The sequence below is a fragment of the Megalops cyprinoides genome, chromosome 9 (assembly GCF_013368585.1).
Source record: "Megalops cyprinoides isolate fMegCyp1 chromosome 9, fMegCyp1.pri, whole genome shotgun sequence".
NCBI lineage: Eukaryota > Metazoa > Chordata > Actinopteri > Elopiformes > Megalopidae > Megalops > Megalops cyprinoides.
This window is the reverse complement of record NC_050591.1, coordinates 32,191,196-32,211,439: the sequence shown is the minus strand read 5'-3', so window position 1 is coordinate 32,211,439 and position 20,244 is coordinate 32,191,196. Positions and strand designations below refer to the sequence as shown.

The 20,244-nt window shown below is 46.1% G+C and overlaps 1 protein-coding gene across 1 annotated transcript; it reads left to right on the top strand.

Annotated features, from left to right (window-relative positions):
- Nucleotides 1-288: 288 nt before the first annotated feature.
- Nucleotides 289-19,870, top strand: si:ch211-149e23.4. The gene is made up of 14 exons (XM_036537740.1): nucleotides 289-351; nucleotides 4,674-4,997; nucleotides 5,269-5,574; nucleotides 6,997-7,299; nucleotides 7,640-7,796; nucleotides 9,592-9,761; nucleotides 10,158-10,445; nucleotides 10,889-11,206; nucleotides 11,445-11,765; nucleotides 12,463-12,625; nucleotides 13,944-14,104; nucleotides 14,837-14,912; nucleotides 18,695-18,728; nucleotides 19,107-19,870. The coding sequence occupies exons 1-14, from the start codon at nucleotides 303-305 to the stop codon at nucleotides 19,266-19,268; spliced, it is 2,832 nt and encodes a 943-aa protein (XP_036393633.1). The 5' UTR covers nucleotides 289-302; the 3' UTR covers nucleotides 19,269-19,870.
- The last annotated feature ends 374 nt before the right edge of the window (nucleotides 19,871-20,244 follow it).

Below are 20,244 nucleotides of genomic sequence, written 5' to 3'. Positions count from 1 at the left end.
ATTGTCAAAAAGAGGATGGAGGGGATGTGGCAAAAAGCAAAGTGCGTCTCCTGCCCCCCCCCTCCATCACTTCAAGTGTTAATTAGAACACCTGTGAGCTTGAAAGGACGGCCCCCTTTCTGAGGTTCTGTGGCCACTTCTGTTCTCTTTTTTCTCTCCATCTCTCTCTCTCTCTCTCTCTCTCTCACACACACACACACACACACACACACACACACACACACACACACACACACACACACACGCATGCATGCACACTCACTTGATCATTCAAATCACTCATCTCACTCAATGACTCAATCATGGCTGTCTTGGCACTGCAGCTTTTGGGCTTTGTCCTAAATATATGGGGTAAGTCTGCAAAACTATAATGTACCTTTATATCTACAGGGTATTTTTTTTCCTTCATTCATGATCAGTTGTAGTGCATATGATGTGCAACTGAAATGATTTGTCAGACCTTTTGATCAGTATAAATGGGGCAGGTGCTGATTGCACACATACCCATCTATGAGCCTGTGGAAAAAATGCATTCAAATTCCAAAACAAAACAAAAAGCACATTATTTTCTATTTGTTGATAGATGCACAGTAGTTAATGTAATTCTGTTGTATGTGTAATTTTTGTTTTTATGTTTTGGTTTTGATGTATTTTCATGTACTCCTAACCCTAAAAATATCTATAATACATTAAAAGACTATATTTAATTGCAGTTTAATTCAGTGTGATCTGGTTTACTGTTTTTCACTTCTAATGATCATTTTTAGTTGTAGGAAAACAATTAAAGAAAAAGTTAGGTTACACAGAGTTGCACTTCCTTTTTTCCACACTCAAGACCAAATGTATTGACTTTTTTTGGCAGTTTTGTGGGATATAATTCAGAGACATATGCTGTCTTTGGAAAGGGCTTTTTGAACTCCAGGAAATACCACAACAGAGCTGTTCGTTGGATGTAGGGTGTTTGGTGTGAGTTTCGCTATGAATTAGAATGCAGCAGAGCAAGAGACAGAAACAAGCAAAGACACCTGGAAGAAATGTCTGGACGGCTGCAAAGTTCCTTTCCAAATGTCCTTTTCCCCCCTGAATACCGCATATAACATGCATGGTCAATTGAACACGTTGGAAAACATTTGACAAAAGTTGCCAATAGAGTATGCAGAAAAAGCAAAAGAAGGGGAACTTAGCTTCCTTCCAGCTGCAGGGGTATTGAATATAAAGAGGATACTGAGGATAAAGTCATATTTCCAGTCTGTAGACACAAGCGGCATAAGCCAGCAAACAGTGCTGTGGGGGCCAAACGGCAGTGACCGCATCTCTCTTTGAGTGGATCGAGAAATCTTTGGTTAAACTGGTCTTTGCTGCTGCTGCAAGATGCTGCGGTATTGCGGTGTCACTACCTTGCTCTCATTCTTCAAAAGCCCAAAATAACCGAAATAACTGCTGCGTCCCACCTGTGCTGACCCCAGATTTGACCTTCCCACAGGAGTCAACCCATGACAGCCCTGTACCAGGGAAAAATGTCTGAGATTACACTGAGGGGTTCGGCTTCAGCAGCTGTAATTTTGTCAGTGAAGTACAGGAGTATTGAAAAGAGGAACTCTCTAGACCTTGTGCAGTAATATAGTCTGAAGCCACATTGTGGTATACAAATAGGTGAAGTCCCTACCATGCCTCACAAATTTGCCTTCCTCTGGAGACGTAGCAACACTTATATACTTAGTACATGTTAATCAGACAGAGTTCTGCTCTGATTTGCACAGTTTCCCATTTGCTGAAACCTAATGAGCGCAGTCCAGCACTCGTCTTGCTTTCTTTCACTGTGAATCTGGTGGACAGTGATTGGTCATCACAGGTTCTCTGTGGTATACCATGACCAACGATTGACTGTGACTGTGACTGTGACTGTGACCATGACCGTGACTATAGGTTGGAGGGCTCAGGTGTGTTCACCTGCCTGGCGGACGTGTAGTCACCTCTTGCATATTCAGCCAGGTATTTTCTGAAGCAATGCTGGCTGAGCATCTTTTTCGGTGGCACGAATGCAGTAACCGCAGTTTCTAGCTACAAGTCCAGCACGCTAACCACTTTGCCGCAGTGCCACCTTCTTCATTGTGTTTTTGGCAGTGTGGCGTTTGCTACATCCACTGCGCTGCCTGACGTGAGATAGAGAATGAAACAGGTCTATGATCATAACCAGTTTCGGTGCCAGTGCTTAAATTTTCCGCGTTTGGTGTGTAGGCATTGAAACGTTGCAGTTTCTGGGCTGGGTGACCGCGATAGCAGATTGTCATTCTCTGATTGTTTCCAGCATGTCCTCTCCCTCTTCCACCGTTGCGGTCGGTTGACTTTCATTTCTGCAGTAATTTCCGTCGGCAAATAATAACTCGTTTCATATCTTTTCCATTTTTATGAACCATAAACCCACAAGACATCAAATATTCCCGTCTCAGCTCAGTGTGACGTTTTTATATTCGTTGCATTTTTAATGTGTGTTAGTGAGCGTGTGTGTGTGTGTGTCTCAGAGCTCTGATGTACTTTGTCTCTAAAATGCTTGCCTTTGGCTTCTGTCACTACAGACCCATAATTTTCTATGTAAAAATGATTTATTAACATCACACAATGCATTTGTGCTGTAATTATTTAGGATTAAACATCTTTTTCAGTCATTAACTTGATCTAGCAAGCAATAATGGGTTCTCCTTTCCTGAGACTACATGGTAGTGATCACAGAGATATAATGCCCTCATGGCATTCAAAAAGTATTTAACATGACTGCACCTTTCAAACCTAAAGTGCTCGATCCAGTGCCACAAGTGCTCATCTCTGCCTGTTCTGTGGATGAGTGAGGCTAACTCAAGGTCACAGATGGATTCTGGGAAATATATATTGGGAACTGCAGAGTTTGCAGGGGCCCTGATTTTTACTGGGGACGATTTAGAAGGACAGGGAACTAGAAATGCGTGTCCCCCTCCTTGGTGCCCTCTTTCAGAACCAATAGACTGAGCTGTCAACGGTTAGCACTTCCAGTAATAAAAGATCCATTAGCTTGATTTTCCATGCGCAAAAAACATAAACGGTATCCTGTGCCGTCTCGGAATGAGAGGCGAGATGAGCGCGTTGGTATGCATGGGCTTTGTGCGCTGCCTTGTCGAAAGCTCTCAAAAACGTCATGGGTTGTTAACCGTCCTCGGCGTTGAAACTTTTGCTAATTGTGTTAGATTTGTGAGACTGGGGGCAGTGCAGGGGAGGTGAGGCTTTGGTGAGGTAGAGATTAGCGAGGCGCATTTAAAGAATTCGCTTTTCATTAGCAAAGTGGAGACTTTCGCTAGATCTCGCTTCTCGGAGCACCTTCGCATTTATCAAATGTCACAACGTATCGCCCATCCTGTTTTGCTGTTTCTTGTGTTGTTTTTTTTTTTTTTGGATGGGACAGTTGCTGGTGGAGATATCTTTACACCTCCTGCTAACCATAGATATATGATCAATTATCTCCATCCCACATTTCACAGTGCATACAAAATACACACACACACACACACAGTTAACTTAAGCTCTTTGCAGACGCATTCCCACACATTTACACACAGAAAAAATATCGTCACGCATAGTCAAATATGAAGATCTCTATACCAATTGCACAGACATCCTTTCTCTCTGTCACTCCCTCGCTTACTCATTCACAAACATACACACGGACCACTCACCTCTGCTGTTTGTCCCCTTCACCTGTACGTCAAACCGAAACGGTCACGAGGGACACGTCAAGCTAATCACAGCTACGCTGAACACAGGCCCGTCACTCCGATACAGATGCCGCTGCCTCTGCCCCCTCATCAATCACAGCGCCGAGTTCAGGGACACGGCAGCGTACACCTTAGAGCCGCAAATAGAAACCTGAGCTCTCGCTGCCACGGGCAGAGTGGCCTGCCGTCGATGTCATGCTGATAGATCTGCATCACCCTGTTTCACGTACAGTTGAAGAGAATCACTCCGTGCATTTTCATGCGCTAAAACCCTGTCATTCTTCATTGGTATATCTTACAACCATACCTGCCTTTTTCCTGTCAACAAAAACATCTTAAGGGCCTATCTGAGAATGCCTCCAGGAAGAAGTGATCCTGCATACCTTACTGTAGGTCACTGGGCTGACATGGAAGACAACAAAACCGTTGCACAGAGGCACAAGCAGGTGGTCCCCTCTGTGAAGCCCAGACTGTTTTTGCACCGCGGCAGAGAGCTCCACACCCTTTGCTCAACTGCCTGCTCGGTTCACACCACACTCACACATCTGTGGTTAACAGTGTGAACCATGTCAGACGTGACTGAAAAACAAACTGTGAAGGCATGGGGGGAGAGAGAGAGAGAAAGAGCGAGAGAGAGAGAAAACATTCATGTTCTGTTGCTTTAAAAGGTTTTAAATGACTTCAAGGCGAGGTCAGCTCCCGCAAAATACGAACTTTAGCCCAGTCTCTAGCTTTCCTCAGTGCCTTTAGGCCTATGTGGATTTTGTTTGGGGTTTGTGCTGCAGTTTGTTAAAGTAGGAATTGTACTTCCTTACTTATGGTCACCGCAATCCCGAGTAATTAAACCCAGTTTAACAAACGCAAAGTGACAGATGCTCTCTGGCTTGTCCTCAAAAGTATGTTGTCCTCTCTGTACTCTCTGCCTCTCAGCCTGCGGCGCCACTGATGTGGAGGTAGAGAGGAACGTGACCGGGATTCTGGGAGAGGCTGCGGTGCTCCGGTGCCAGTACACCGGGAACGATACAATCATCGTCTCCTCGTGGACCCAGACGGTATCCGGAAAGACCAAGATACTGGCCGGTTACCACTTTAACACGCCCTCGAAGAAAAACGAAAACTTTGGCCCTCTGGCCTCTCCTAGCAACCTTACCGTGAGCATGCAGGTGTACGGTCTGGAGGCTGAGAGAGAGTACTGCTGCAGCTTCACCACTACTGAGGAGAGGATGTTAGAGTGCGTCTTCCTCACCGTGCTGGGTAAGTCTGACGTGCAAAGGATCATGGGTAAACTGCCGGCTACCTTGGAATGACTGTGTCAGAACATAGATACACGTCCATGCATTGCCGTCTGCACCCTGCTCTTTGCCGTGCCGCTATAGGTTAAGTCAGTGTGTTTTTGACAATTGGGAAATACAGAATGGTAAGCAGGGAAGAGACAAAAAGTCTAAATGCGCTGTTGAGCATCTAATCTGACATTAGTGACTGTTATTATTATACATAATTGAACCCCTTTCCTTTTTGTTCCAAGTTCGCCCTGTTGTACAAGTGGACCTGGAGCAGAGTATGAAGAATGGGACCCACTACCAGACAGTCACATGTTCCGCCCTCAGTAAACCAGCGGCTGTGATTGGCTGGCTGATCAACGGCAGGCATCCCAGCGCTGACGTGTACTCCATCGCCACGACAACGATTCAGCATCCCAACGGTACTGCCACTCAGACCAGCATGCTCTGGTTCCCCACTCACCTGCAGGAGGCGGGCGAGGTTACCTGTGCCGTCAGTCACCTGACCTTACCTGAGTCCCTGAGGACAGCTGTGAAAGCACAGACCTTCGGTAAGCTGATCCACCTCTCCCGAAAAATGGGCCCATATGAACGTTCTCTCTCCATTGCATGCATTCTGTGGCGGTACATGTACCCATGAGTATGCGTGAGTGCCAGTGCTTGTGCTTGCATGTTTAGCACATGTTTGTGTGCATGCAAACACATTCGTACAAGTGCTTGTGTGCGTGTGTGTGTTTGGTGTCCCCTTTTGATACACGAGGATGAGACTCAGACAGCTGCCCAGTGAGAGAAAGACACAGCTTGAACTGCTGAATTCATTCTCCCCGATTCATTGCGTGAAATTCCATTTAAAAGTCTAGACAAACAAGGCACTCGGGCCTGTCATGTGACATGCCCACGGACTGCGCTGTTGTGCAGGGATGCCAGGAATTGCTGTCTGAGTGGTTAAACGGAAGCCTGTTGAAGGATGTTTGCCAGTCAGGTTTTCTTTCCCAGTGCGTTTCATGTCTGGCCAGCTGTCAGTCCTGCCGCTGCTGCTGGGTGTCTAATCTATCTGTCTAATCTGCCTGATCTGCCTTCACGGAAGCAGCCTGACCACAGAACAGAATCACACGAGCACATCAGCACCTGAAAGAGCACAGATTCACAAAAAAAACTGTCACTCTGTGTCAGTCATCCCACGTGCCACACACACACACACACACACACACACACACACATTGACAAGCAAATGCAGACACTCATTAATTCATATACAAGCACACATACACACACAAACACCCATTCACCCTCAAACACAGACATGCACTTACGCACACGTATGTGTGCACACACATATATGCACACACAAACACTCAGTCGGTCACTCACTTTCCCATGTCTCACTCACTCATTCACTCCCTCACTCACACATGCGGCCATGCACTTCACACCAGCATGCATCTTTAAGGTGAAATTATTGTCATTTGCGCAGCTTCCCGACTCAATGACAATGAATCGTCCACTTAAAATCGAAAAAGAGACAATTTAGGTGATGTTGGCAAAACTCTGTATAAATCATGTCTTCACACTCCCCCCGTATGTTTAGCAAATGTTCTCTTTATCCTAATCTAAGCAGATGTTTATTAGACTCATCAGCCGCAGTGGTGACAGCACGGCACTGCTGGTTCTAACCCCACGGCCTGAGCCACTCCACCCTGCTAAACTGCGAAAATCGTTCCCCCAGCTGACATAGCTGAGAGCAGCAACAGCTGGCTGTCACATCTGGTCCCATCTGCAGCCCCGAGGCCTGATGGGTGCGAGGACCAAAATCACTCTCCTCCAATGCAAAAGCACGCTTAAATTTATTCACTTAATTTAACCTGGATTTCAGCCTCTCTCTCGCTGTCCGCTGTTGTCACTCGTAGCTGCAGGAGTGTGGAAACATGGTGCTGTTAGTGACCTGGGGATCCACATCTGGCCTTCTTTCGCAGTGTCCCCGACCGTGACCATCGAGACGTCCCTGACCGGAGAGGAAGGGGCAGGGCTTCGAGAGGTCGTCTGCACGGCTGCAGGTGGTAGGCCAGCCGCCAGCATCACCTGGGATCTAGCTGGTGACGCACCTGACGGTTCACCTGAGGTCACGGTGTGGCGGGACAATGAGACAGACACAGAGACGGTCATCAGCTCAGTCTCGATCCAGCCAGACCAGTATGAGGGAGAGACGATCACCTGCCATGTCACCCACCCAAAACATCCCCAAGAGCAACAGAGGACTGTCACCCTGCCCACCTATCGTGAGTATTATGGCTAATACAATGGCTAATGGACAATGGCTATGACTGAGGGCGGCAGGGAAATGCATGTTTCTGTTGCCTGGTGCCTCACTTGATAGAGACCGAATGGCCACATTGTGTGCAGTAGAGGTCCTTCAGGCTCAAGCTCCCAGCATAACTCACCTCCTGCTAGATTTGCACATTCCACCTTGTGTTCCACACGGGACTGAGCGAGGCCCACATTCCACCCGACATCGACCCAGACCTGAACGACAATGTGCGCCATTCAGAGTTCCGCAACGCGTGCTGGAGTGTTCCGGAATTCCTAACCTCTCCTCCTCTGCGTCTTTCCCGTGTGCAGATCTGTCCTCTGTGAGGGTGGTGAGCGCAGACGCAGAAGAAATTGGCCCTGAGAATGAGACTGTGTATCAGGTGACCCTGGAGGCGGGCCAAAGGAATGTGAAGATCGCACTGGAAGTGACAGGCGACGTGCCACGCTACCAAGTGACATGCACCAAGTAAGGATGGGTGGTTCTGCATCTGCTTAACGGAGAAGCACAATGGCCTAATAGAATGGCCTTGATGTTTATGCAAAGTTTGGCTGGATCAGCGAGATCATATTGTTATTCATGGGAAAATTCAACAAAAAATCAATTCTTTGTTATAGCAAAATCATCGGGAAGTGGGGACACATGTTGTGTCGGGACACATTGGTATCAAAACATACTTACAATACGCAGAATCTGAGCTGACTCTTCCTAGCACATGTAAACGCTGAAGTGGTTCCTTCTGTAGGAGTACTACCTGAGCATAAGTTGTGAGGTTGTCATGTTATGTATGGTTAGTGGTCAAAGCGAAAGAGTTTGGAATGAGTAAGGTGTCAGAGGTAACCTGCTAAATCTTAAGAGGTAGGTTAACACTAGGTGTGAGTGCTGAGCAGCAGTGTGGTGTAGGGGAGCAGCTGGGCTTGTAACCTAAAGGTTGCCAAATCGAGGTGTGACGCTGCTGTTGTACCCTCAAGAAAAGTATTTAATCCAGATTGCTTCAGGAAATATTTGATGTTATAAATGGATGAAGTTTGATGTTCTGGATAAGTGAGTCTATTAAATAATGTAATGTGAGGCATGGTGCAAACAAACAAAAGGTCATAAAATATGACTGAGGGATAGAAAGCTGTGCTCTGCATTTTACTAAAAATCAAAAACTGAAGAAACAAGTCACCATGCTCAAGCTGGTAGTGTAGTATTTTAAGAGGGGAAGGCAGTTAATAAACCAGAAAACATTCTTAAAAAACAGAAGGGAGGTTGGGGTCTGATCCCAAATACCGCAACAAAACCTGTACATCCGAAAATGTACACCTGGACCCATAGTGGGGTTGTTGCAGCTCCGCTGACGTTCATATATTTAGTAATAACAGTCATATCTCTTTTCTCAGATCAATGAAATATATGAAGCTATGAATGTGCAATGTTATTTTTCAGAGGTAAACACGACCCGTATTGGATATGACGTGGGTGGCAGCAATTGCGTGCTTTCACTGTTCTTTTGGTTAAAAACCACCAGACATGAAAGGAACAAGAATTTACACCCTGCTAAGAAACATCACCATCACCATCAAAGCTTCACTGCACAAAAACAGTCTGTTTCCTGCCTCACAAGAGGTCCCGCGTCTGCTTTTTATGTAAAAGACGTCGAAGATCGAGGGTGAACCGGAGTGCTTGCATTGTTAGAAGTGCTCATATGTTTTCTGGTTTCTCTTTGTGTTGAATTCTTCTGGGGGGGATCCTTCTTTGGGCTAAGCAAAGATGTGCCAGGGGAAAGGACACCCTCTGTCTGTCTGCTTGTCTTTGGTGTCCTTGTGCCACTTTTTTTTTGTCACCACAGAGCCATTTCTGTGAGCAGGTCATGCTTATGGAGAGAGAGTGCAACTATTGTAAAATATTAAGGTACCAGTTGTGCTTGAGGCTGATTTGACTCATGTTTTTTTTTTGTGCGAAAGTAATTAATTACCAGACCGATGCCCAGATAGTTGCCAGGGGGGCTATAATTGAAGCAAATAGGCTCCCTGTGCAAAGAGCAGCCGAATACAAACAACCCAAAAATCTACACTACCCCCTGTCCTCAGGTCTGTTCTCATTGCATGAACAGTGACCTCCATGGGCTTTCCTAACAGGCCCAGAGATGCTCTTGTGAGATGTGATGCCATCACTTACTGCTCTAATTAGATGTGAAAGAAGCCAGGAGGTGTGAGGAGGCTGTCCCACTGCCCTAATACGGAACAGCCCTAAACGTGCTTGTTTCCTCTCTCTCCAGAGAAAACGATTCCCTTCCTGCGGGCGTGGAAGTGACAGGCAGTGTCCTCTGTTTGGAAGGGCCTGTGGAGCCCTCTCAGGCAGGACTGTACACCTGCGATGCCTTCTACTACAGACACCGGAGCTCTGTGCGGCTAGAGATAGTGCTCGCCCCAGCTGTTTTACAAACAGGTAAACAGGTACATCCGGGCCATTTATCAGTGCAGGCGTTTGAGCATTAGTCTTTTGAGCTGTAGGTGATATCAGGTACCATCTGATACAGTTTCACCTTTTAAAGAGTACATCATCACAGATTATTATTTCTGCTAACAATTAATATAATTATACATTAATTATATCAGTTATACATTTTATTTTGCACCACTTCTCATATAGGAACAGGGAAAACAATCAAAGACCCAGTCAAATTAAACACACATGAAAAATATGAGCAGTTAAAAAACAAAAAGGTATAGAAATACAAGATATAAAATATGACAGACAATAACACAGAGGAAATGCACAAAAATATGATCATTGCAATGAATTGAAATGAAGTATTTCTCTCTCTTTCCCTTCCTCTCCCAGCTGTTTCTCCTCCCACCATCAAAACTCAGACGTGGGAGGAAGCGGATCGCAGAGTCGTAGAATGTTCCGCCTCAGATGCGTTCCCAGCGGCCAACCTGTCCTGGGATCTGCCCGCGGGCCTCTCCAGAACCGTCCGGTCAAGCTCCTCCTTCCAGAACGGAACTCATTCTGTCACCAGCATTCTGTACCTGCCCGTCTGCCTAACCCGGGAGCTCACGGTGGAGTGTGTGGTACAGCATCCTGCGCTTGTGGACGCGGAGGCCCGACCGATAACGCTTCCTGCTTGCGGTAAGAGCAGGAAGTCAGCTGGAGTGTAACCCAGGGCTCAGCTGTGCTCTGTGCATTCAGCTGACACTGTCATTTTATTCACTGGCAGCGAAATCGTGTTTTGATCAAAAAATTTCAGGTGCTGTCCCCCAACTCCATTGAAGTGTCACATTTAATCTCCCATTAGTATTTGGGGTGGCAGTGTAGCATAGTGGTAAGGAGCTGGGCTCATAAACAAAAGTTTGCTGGTTCAATTCCGCTGCGGGACACTGCCGTTGTACCCATGGGCAGGATACTTCACCCACAATTGCCTCAGTAAAATATCCAGCTGTACAAATGGATATCAAAAAACTGTATCTGATGTGAATTGCTCTGGATAAGAGCGTCTGCTAAATGACGGTAATGTGGTATTTTCATACCTCAGCCCCCCCCTCACGTCTTTGCTTGTGTCCGTCTTCCTGCAGTTGCCCCAGACATCACTGTGCGCTCCAGCACTGTGTGGGTCGAGGGTGTGCAGTACACCGAGGTGGAGTGCACGGTGGACAACGCCGAGCCTGCAGCCAAAATCTCCTGGGGAGTGGAGGGCGTCGACGGTGACAACGGTACCAGCGAGCTCACCGAGCTCCTGATGAAGAACTGGACCCAGCAGAACGGGCCAAAGACCGTCCGCATCCTGGTGAGGCTACCCATTGGCGCGCTGTCTGGACGGGACATCGCCTGTGTGGTCGAACACCCGGCACTGAAGACCCCAGACAGGAGGGAGATTCGGATCGTACCAGCGGGTACGTTTCAGGGCAACACCAGCAATGAACTTGCAAAATCATAAAAGTTTGTGACTTGTTCAGTACATTTGTTTAGCGTTACTTTAGTTGGTACATCGCATTAGTAACACAGCAGTGTCTTTGCAGCGGTTGACAAAAAATTCTTGGCTCTTTTGTTTTCTTCTTTTTATGGATTATGTATTCATGCCTTACAGACTTCTGTTTATTACAAGAACAATACCATTGCTGTTTTTTGCAGGCCGACAGCCTTCCCACACTCCCCCCGCACCGCCCCTGGCCTCCTCGGTGCTGGGGGTCTCGGCAGGTCGACACAAGGCCTCCTGGCTGTGGCTGGCTGTCTGCGAGTTCAGAGGGGACGCGGCCAGCGTCAACCTCTCCTGGGTGCTTCCTGAGAACGCCACAGGGAAGACCGTCTCCCGCTCCTGGCACGAGGGGGGCCGACTCCGGGCTGACGTCACTTACGAGTTCACTCTGGCTCTACACGAGGGGGAGAACCTGACCTGCCTGCTGCAAAATGAATACGGTTTAGAGGAGAAGATTCTCCACATCCCTCATTACTGTGAGTTCACTGGCGTGCCTGTTATCTAGTGCTAGTGAAGTTGTTGCAAACAGTTATGGTCTTGTATATACTCCTAATAATGCTCCTAATAAATATTCCTCATTGCATGGGACAGACTAATGAACTCTCCCCCACACTGCACATCTTCAGCTTTGGCGAGTATTCAATGTAATGTTCTAGCTCCAATGCTGCAAAGTATGTACACAGACATATATCTAATCCTCCCTCTGGGGCAACTATTTTACCTTACCTCCAGCTCATTATAAACATAATTTATTAGATTTTATACCCAATTTAATGTGGCTCAGCTTCATTCTGGGTAAGGTAAACAACACACAGTCCAAGCAAGGAAGCAAAACTTGGACCCATTATTTGTTGTTAAACTATGTTTATCCTCCAGGGTGTGGTTGTGTGCTGGTATGAATAATCTCATACTGGGAGTGATCTGTCCCAGACCACATTCATCACCCAGTAGGAACTGCAAAGTGGTCAGTGAGGGGGTGAGGGCTCTTACTAACAAATGATGCAGCTGTCACCAGTGTGACTGTACATCACCTAGCCAAACACAAAACGTCGCTGCACTGTCGCACAGTACACTCCAAACCGCTAACGGGGGCATGCGCTATTTCTGACTTGCTTGTTTGATTCGGTGGTTTGTTGTTTTTTCCTGTTGATCGACTCCTCTCGCCTCTCGCAGATATCTCGTCTCTGAGGGTGCTAAACAAAACAACGCCGTACCAGCGGCCCCAGAGCGACGGCTCTCTGGTGCACAGAATAGCCCTGCAGCCACACCTGCGCAGTCAGAGGATCCTGCTTAGAGCCTACGGCAATGTGCCAGAGTACAACATCACCTGCGTCAGGTAAGCTCGCCGGCTGCTACTCTCCGAGACAATGACTGCAAGTTCTGCATGGATACATGTGTTCACGATCTCTCCCGTGGACTGCAAACCAGCTACAGGGATGTGTGAGTGATGTTACTGATTTGGTGTGTCAGCACCATCTTATTAACAGTAACTTTTGTTGTTTCTTCTTCATGAAGATGGTGTCTACTCAATTATTCCCACTTGTCATTGTCATTATACTTCCCATTATTTAATTGATCAGCAGGCATGCTTATTTGGGACAACTTACATAGCTCAAAATTGATGAAATGTTACCCTGACTCATAACTCTAAGGAGGTCAACAGCTGAAACCACAAAAACTCAAAACCTCACCTCAGTGACTTAGGGTCTGTGTCATTGCTGTACCGTACAGTAAATGATGACCACTCTGGTTTCACCCGGATGGAAGTATTACCATTCATTATTCTAAAGCAGCTTTAAGTCATTTTTTAAGTCATTAGAGGCAATTAAGTCCTTATGAAGCCTTTGCTGTTGGAAGGGGGGGTTGTTCCCACTGGCTTTGCATCGGGGGGGGGGGGGGGGGGGGGGGGGGGGGCGGTTTAAAAGCTTTTTATCACAGAAAATGAGCAACACATAAAAACATAGAGTGTTGTCAGGGGTGAGGGGGCCCCCATCCTGAGCCACAGCAAATGGCCCCCAGATACCCACTGCCCACACCACCCCCATATTCAACAAGCCGGCTGATGCCAGCAGAGCAGCCTCTCTCTCTGGTTCTTTCCTAAATCCCTCTTAATGGTCCATCAGTGATGTGATTAGGCAAACTCACTGCACTTTAGAGTGGAGTGTGTAACGCTTATATTGCACAGCATAAGGAGGGCTGCATGAATGGGAGAAAAAAATCAATGAGAACATCTTGAATAAATTTAGCATGGATCTAATGCAAGAGCATTAAAATGTCATTCTTTCCATGTGAGTGGTTCTGTAAGTAATGATTAATTAGTGATTATCACGTGTAGAAGGCACTAATTAAGTGTTGGTTAGCAGCAAATTAGCAATCATTCGATCACATAATTGCATCCAGTTAGGCGTTAGTTATGAGGTTAAGCTTATTTTTGTCAATGCTTTACATAACAAGGAGCACATTAAGGAAAGCCCATTTTTAAAGGTTAACAGTTATTTACCCCTTAAGGGTATGAATTAACACCTTATAAACTCCTAATTACTGACTTATGCATGGTCACAAAAAATTTTGCTCTTGTAAATGTGCCTATCAGATTTTACTGTTTATGTGGCTGATGTTGTACCTCCTGTCTCATTTGTCCCCTTGTGACACAGGAGTGACGGTTCAGTTGTGTGGGCAGAGGGCGGGGCGCTGGTGTTCCTGTCGGAGGTGACACAGCGTGACACTGGGCTGTACACCTGCCACGCCTCCTTCTATCACCATAGCGCTAGCGTCCTCATCCAGGTGGAGATTACCAGCAAGGACTTCAATCTCTGTGAGTTGGGTGCCTGTACAGTGTCAGATGCAACACTTTCTGAGTGCATGCTTACTGTAGACAACTTATAGAACTACCTGCAGATGTAGGCATATGTACATACACACACACATGCACACACACACACACACACACACACACACACACACAAACGCACATACATGCACGTTTGATGGATGAGTTGCCCACAAGTCCTTTTGCCCTTTGTCTGACTTGTAGCATGCAGCTTGCAAAGTCTCTGCGCCTGAATCGCTTAGAAACCATTTATACCAATCCCACAATTTTAGCAGTCATAAACCACTAGTTGCTTTCAGTTTTTAATAGAACCTGTGAAGAACCTGGGTTCTATTTCTGTAACAGGCAGAGTGTTGACACTGGAGCGTCAGTTAGTACTGACAGTTGGTACGGTTGTTTTTGTGCTTCAAAAAAGGTTTTGTACTAAATGGGCCAGTGGTGTGGTTTAGTGGTAAGGAGCAGGACGCGTAACCAAAAGGTTGCTGGTTTGATTTCACACTGGGGCACTGCTGTTGTATCTTGGACAGTTGCCTCAGTAAGTTTCCAGCTGTGTAAATGGATAAAATGCAACCCACCGTGTGCAAGTTGCTCTGGATAAGAAGGTCCACTAAATGACAATAATGCAAATGAAAAAAAAAAACCTCATATTATAATACTAACGCGAGCTGAATGCAACTGCATTATCCAGACTTCCTCTGTCTGTGTTTGCAACTGCAGGGCTGATGACTGTGACCTGCTTCTCCACTGCGACTGCCGTCATCCTCATCCTCGCCGTATCTCTCTGCATCTTCTGGTGAGTTCTGGGTCCGAGCCATACCCACTCAGGTAGCGAGCGAGCAGGCAGGCAGGCAGGTAGCACGCAGACAGGTAACACAGGAGGCGGCGGCGCTCTCCCGAGAAAACAGGAAGCGCAGCGAGCTCACCTTGACCACGGCTGCTTTTTGCTATTCATCAACAGGAAGAAGTGTGGTTAGAGTAGACGCGTTCGTTATCGACCGCAATCTGCCCGTTACCAGAGGAACTGTAGTGCGAGAGTCAGATTTCTCGTTTGTCTCACGTCCCTCCTGTACATATTTCAGTTGTTTTGCATTATTTATCCGTTATTTATTCTTGTGGATTTGCGAGCATGTCTAACACATGAGGTGGCTGAGATGAGGCATAGCATCACACTTTCTGCTCTCTCTTGGGATGTGTTTTTTTTTTGCTTTTTTTTTTTTTTTTTACATCCGCTGTCATGAATCTGCTTGTGATGAGAACCGCAGGGTCTTGGTACTGCAAGAGTCATTTGCATCAGTCATATTTTTCAGTCTTTGACACTCATGAAGGACACACTGGTGAAGAGCGGCTAAAAGAGAGATGGCCTTATATCTGACGGCCAACACGAGCGAAAATGACAGAAAGTCTTGGTTCACTTCGGCATGCTGGACTTTGCTTGCTGCATGTCCTGCGGTCTGCCTGCTGTCATCAGTCCAGATTCCTTTGGCTTTTCCATTGGCTGTCACTCACTGTGATAGCAATGCGATCAGAAATGCATTCTCAAATCCTGTTCAGGGAAATGTGCCGGCCGTTCCTCTGCGATTGCCCTTTGCATTGGTTGATCTGGGTCTGGAATCCTTCTTTTATCAGTCAAAGGCAGGGACTAGGCATTGAGGGATTTAAACATATAACTTCCTTTTTGCTGTAAATTCAAATCCCTTTTTGATTTAATTCCTTATTGTCACGGCAATGCTAATATTACGATGAATTGCCCTTTTCACGTTCTCCCTGTCAGCAGTTACTGATGAAAGCAAACAGGAAGGGGTGACTTACCTCAGCCACCGCCAGTGCATAGTGCCAACCTCATTGATACATGGCAGCCATTTCGCACCAGAGCGCTCACCACACACCAGCTAAGAGGGAGGGGGGGGGGGGATCGATTTAGCCAATTAAACTGTGGGACGATGAGATAACCAGACTGAGAATTTGTCCAGAACAATGCAAAACCCCCTGCTCCTGGTGATAAAGATCTTTAATTAATGACCATTGAGTTAGGACTTCAGTTTAATGTCTCATTCGAAGGATTGCATGCCCTGTGGTAGAGAATCTGTCATTACACTAGGGCATTGCATTTTTATTTGATCAAGAGGGAAGACTGTCCTCTTCTCACCCTCTTCCAGCTGCTTGATTTCCACTGTTTTCCCAGGAGGTCTCCAATCCAAGCACTAAGTAAACCCTCCTGAGACATAGCAGGGGAAAGGTACAGGGTGGTATATCTGCTGACACAGATATGTCACTAGTCCACGGGAGAGTGGTTAGTGCTCTGATCACATGGCCGGGAGGGTCATAGAATTAAGATGTTGAAGGCACACAATCACTGCACCCTCGAGCAGAGGCAGTTAATTGGATTGTTCCAGAGAACGCCCACCAGCATGACAAACGGCTTCCCCAGACCGTGTGCGGCTGTCAGCGTGCGTGAAAGGCGCTTGGAGAGGGAATGAGTGACAGCACTGGTGGCGGTGACGGTCATCCCACCCCAGACGAGTGCTCTGCCACAGTGGATTTCGGACCGTCTATGATCCAGGCCATCAGTATAGATCCAGCAGACCCATTTGGGGGGAGCTTTGCTTTTTAATACCAGAGCTCTCAGCCAAGGTGCCACTGGGCCAGGCGCACACCTCCCATCACAGTCCCATCATTCCTCTCTCCTAAGGGAGGACACCGTGGGACTAATTCGGGAAGGTCAATTGGGGAGCGCCTGCGTACGGACACGGTCCCTCCGGTAGGCCGGCTATTTCGGGATCAGCGCTGACCCTAATCTCACCGACCCGGCAAGGGGACACTGTGCTCAGAGGGCGAGTCTTTGTGGGAGAGGAAGGCATGATGGCTGCATGAGATGTCACAGGTGATCTACTGCCGCTGACAGGGGGGAGATCAATGCTGCGATTTGGAATTAGTGCTTTATGTCTATGTGCAGTAAAGTATATTATATACATAATTCATGTGTAAGCGGTGGGATGGTGATTCGGACAACGGCGCCCCCTGAGGGTACCAGTTTGGATCTACAAGGATGTGACTTGGCCAGGATTCAAGACACGTAATGTGTGGGAAATTGGTATTTATATTATTTTATGTATTATGTCCTTTGTATCAAAAGGCACAAATCTGTGACTTCTTAAAAATTCCACAGATGCAACATGCACGTGGCATCTCCATTGCTTTTCATTCCGTTCCAAATAATATTGCATTTTGATTCTCTTGCAATTTTTTTTTAATTGACATGCAGCTATTATGGGTGTAACAACAGCATAACTATGGATAATGAAACTTCAATGAAAGCTGATGATTGTACAAAAATTGTAGAATGCATATTTGACATGATAATGAAAAAGAAACCTTTTGTTTAAAAAGATGATTGCCAATTTAGTGCAACCATTTGTAGTCTGTCATCTGCCTGTGTCATCACTGTGGAGACCAGTGTTATTTGTTCCATATGAAATTAGGTGCAATGCAAGGTTATGTCCCTGGAAAAGCTGGTTCAGTCCTGTGACTTTAACAGTTATTAATAATCTTTATTACATGTATTTTATTACCAAATAAATGTGCTTAATTCACCCAAAGGTATCTAGGTATCTACTGAGACCTGATTACAGAAATGTCAGTGCTGTAAGTGCAATGGTTCTTAGGTTTCAGTGGGGGGGGGGGGCTGCTTATTTAAAACAAAAAAAAAAAAAATCTGATACCATCTGAGACAGGACACAGTGTGGGAGGCAGGATTATCAAAGATACAAGCTCTGCTTTCACTGATCACGTGTCCTTACGTTGATTTCTTTCAGAAGGAAGCATGTAAAGGGTTAAATGAGAGAGAAAAGAGACCTATATAAAATATTAATTAAAAAAATTAGCTTTAAGTTTTGTTCCTGCATGGAGTAATCAGGTGTAACGAGCATTTTGATTAAAGCACTACTGTGGACCCGCCTCCAGACCGGCCAGCCGGCTGGCACAGATACCATCGCACGTCGGGAGATTAAAACTGCGCCGGAGTGCGACTCTCTCCGCTCGCCTGCCGCTGTTCGCCCTCCATCCTCCCCTGCTCCCCCGCAGATTGATTACAGCCGTCACTCTCTGTGCCTTTCTGAGCTTTCCTCCCATTTTCAGAGAGAGAGAGAGAGAGAGAGAGAGAGAGAGAGAGAGAGAGAGAGAGAGAGAGAGAGAGAGAGAGAGAGAGAGAGAGAAAAGACATCACATCGGGCCGCTCCGAAACCAGATCATTCTGTTATCTGGCAATCCACTCTGACCGGTCAATGTTGGCCTCTGCCTTCTCCTCAGCCACCTCCTCAGAACAAAGATGAACTTGAAGCCCGTGTTTGCAGCAGGCCGGCTGAGGGGTGTGTATATAGCTGTTTGTTTTTGGAGTTGTGTTCCATCCTGAGTGTTTCTGGTCAAGAACGAGGCATTCCTTCCAGAGAGGCGCAGATCGTGTTTCCCGGCTCCCTTTCATAGCTAACCACAGCCCATACAATTTGCCGTCCTCATCTGAGCAGCTGACATTGCGGCCCAAACAATGACCCTGTTTTCTTTTTGGTTTTGTTTTCACAGCAAACGACATGGAGGTGATCTTTCAAAGTCTGAGGTAAATCATTATTGAAGGCATATGCGTCGCTTTGTAACCCGCTGCTCTCCTGCAAAGATAAAAGGGATATGTGGGCTTCATGTATTTCGCATCGGCCTGCTTGCCTGCTCTTTGATGTGACGCACACGCTTCAGAAACTTCACACGTCTACAAAATGCATTGTGGGTATTTGTGTAATGTTTACATATTTTTTTTATTTCCTTCCTTCCTATCTCTCATTTGTTTGTTTTTTCTTCCTCTGTTTCATTTTCAATCGCTTATTTTCTTCCTTTATTTCTCACTTTCATTTTTGTCTGTTCTTTTGCGTCTTTTTTTTCTTGTTTCCCTGGGTTTCTCTCGTCCTGACTCTCTCCTGTGCTCCCTCCTCTTGGTCCCCAGTCTGTCCATAAGAAGAGGGAGTCTCTGGCTGCCCTAACAGCTCTGCTGCACGACCCTTGCTCCCCGCAGCTGAAGAAGCAATCCAGTCCTGAGGGGAAATGCCCAGAATACACCGGGCTGGTCAGGTACTCCATCGTCATTGACGTCAAGACCACCGTGTAGCGATGAGGGCTCCCGTTGTTGCGGAATGTAGGTGCTACTCTGTGGAATTACGATTGAGAATTCACCTGTGAAACGTTGCAAATGATGACACAGGGAAACAGGTAACCAATCATGGGGTGGAGAAAAGGTTGAATGGAAATGCTTGTGAACAGCAGTGATTAGCACACAGGGCCACTGCAGCAGTTATTCAATCAGGTGTTACTATGGAGGCAGCAATGATGGTTGTCTGCAGAAAATAGCTTGTTTCCTGAATGGAGCTCACAGCCATTGAGGTGGTCCTGCTGTATGGGGACAGCTTTTTGAGATGACTTCACATTGTGGTTATTAATGACAAAACGCAATAATCACGGCAATAACCATCACCTGAGGGAGTAAGTCACATGAACTTTCCCGGCACTTGGCATCTTTTTGGGGGAGGATCCATTCCACGTGTTTGAAGGGATCACTTTGCCTCTGACAGAAAGTTCTGTACATATCAGGTTGCGTTCGAGTACGACTTCATTCTGACAAGAACATCAAATAAGTACAGAAGCTTTTCCCCTCTTTGCTGTGTTAGAATTTTATAAAAATGTGCAATGATAATATTTTAGCATTTTAGTGCCTGCCTGCATTTAAAACACATTTATGTATGAAAAAAGAAAAGAATGAGAGAGAAGAGATGAGCTTCACATTTACAGGGATTTCTTTTGTTTGTTTTATGTAATGATTTACTAGTCCTGTGTGAAGTTATTTACTGTTACATATTATTGAAAACCTCAAGCATTACTCATACTAAAATGTTTACATATTCACCTCTACTATATGGTATTTTGCTATTTTGCTGAAAAATCTTGAAAGATTTTTAAATAAAATGTTTTTTTTCCTCCCAACCTTGCATGTTTCTGATTTAAGCACAAATGTGGTCTTCAGTATTGCCTACATTTTTGTATTGAAAAACCATAGACACTCTCACACACACACACACACACACACACAC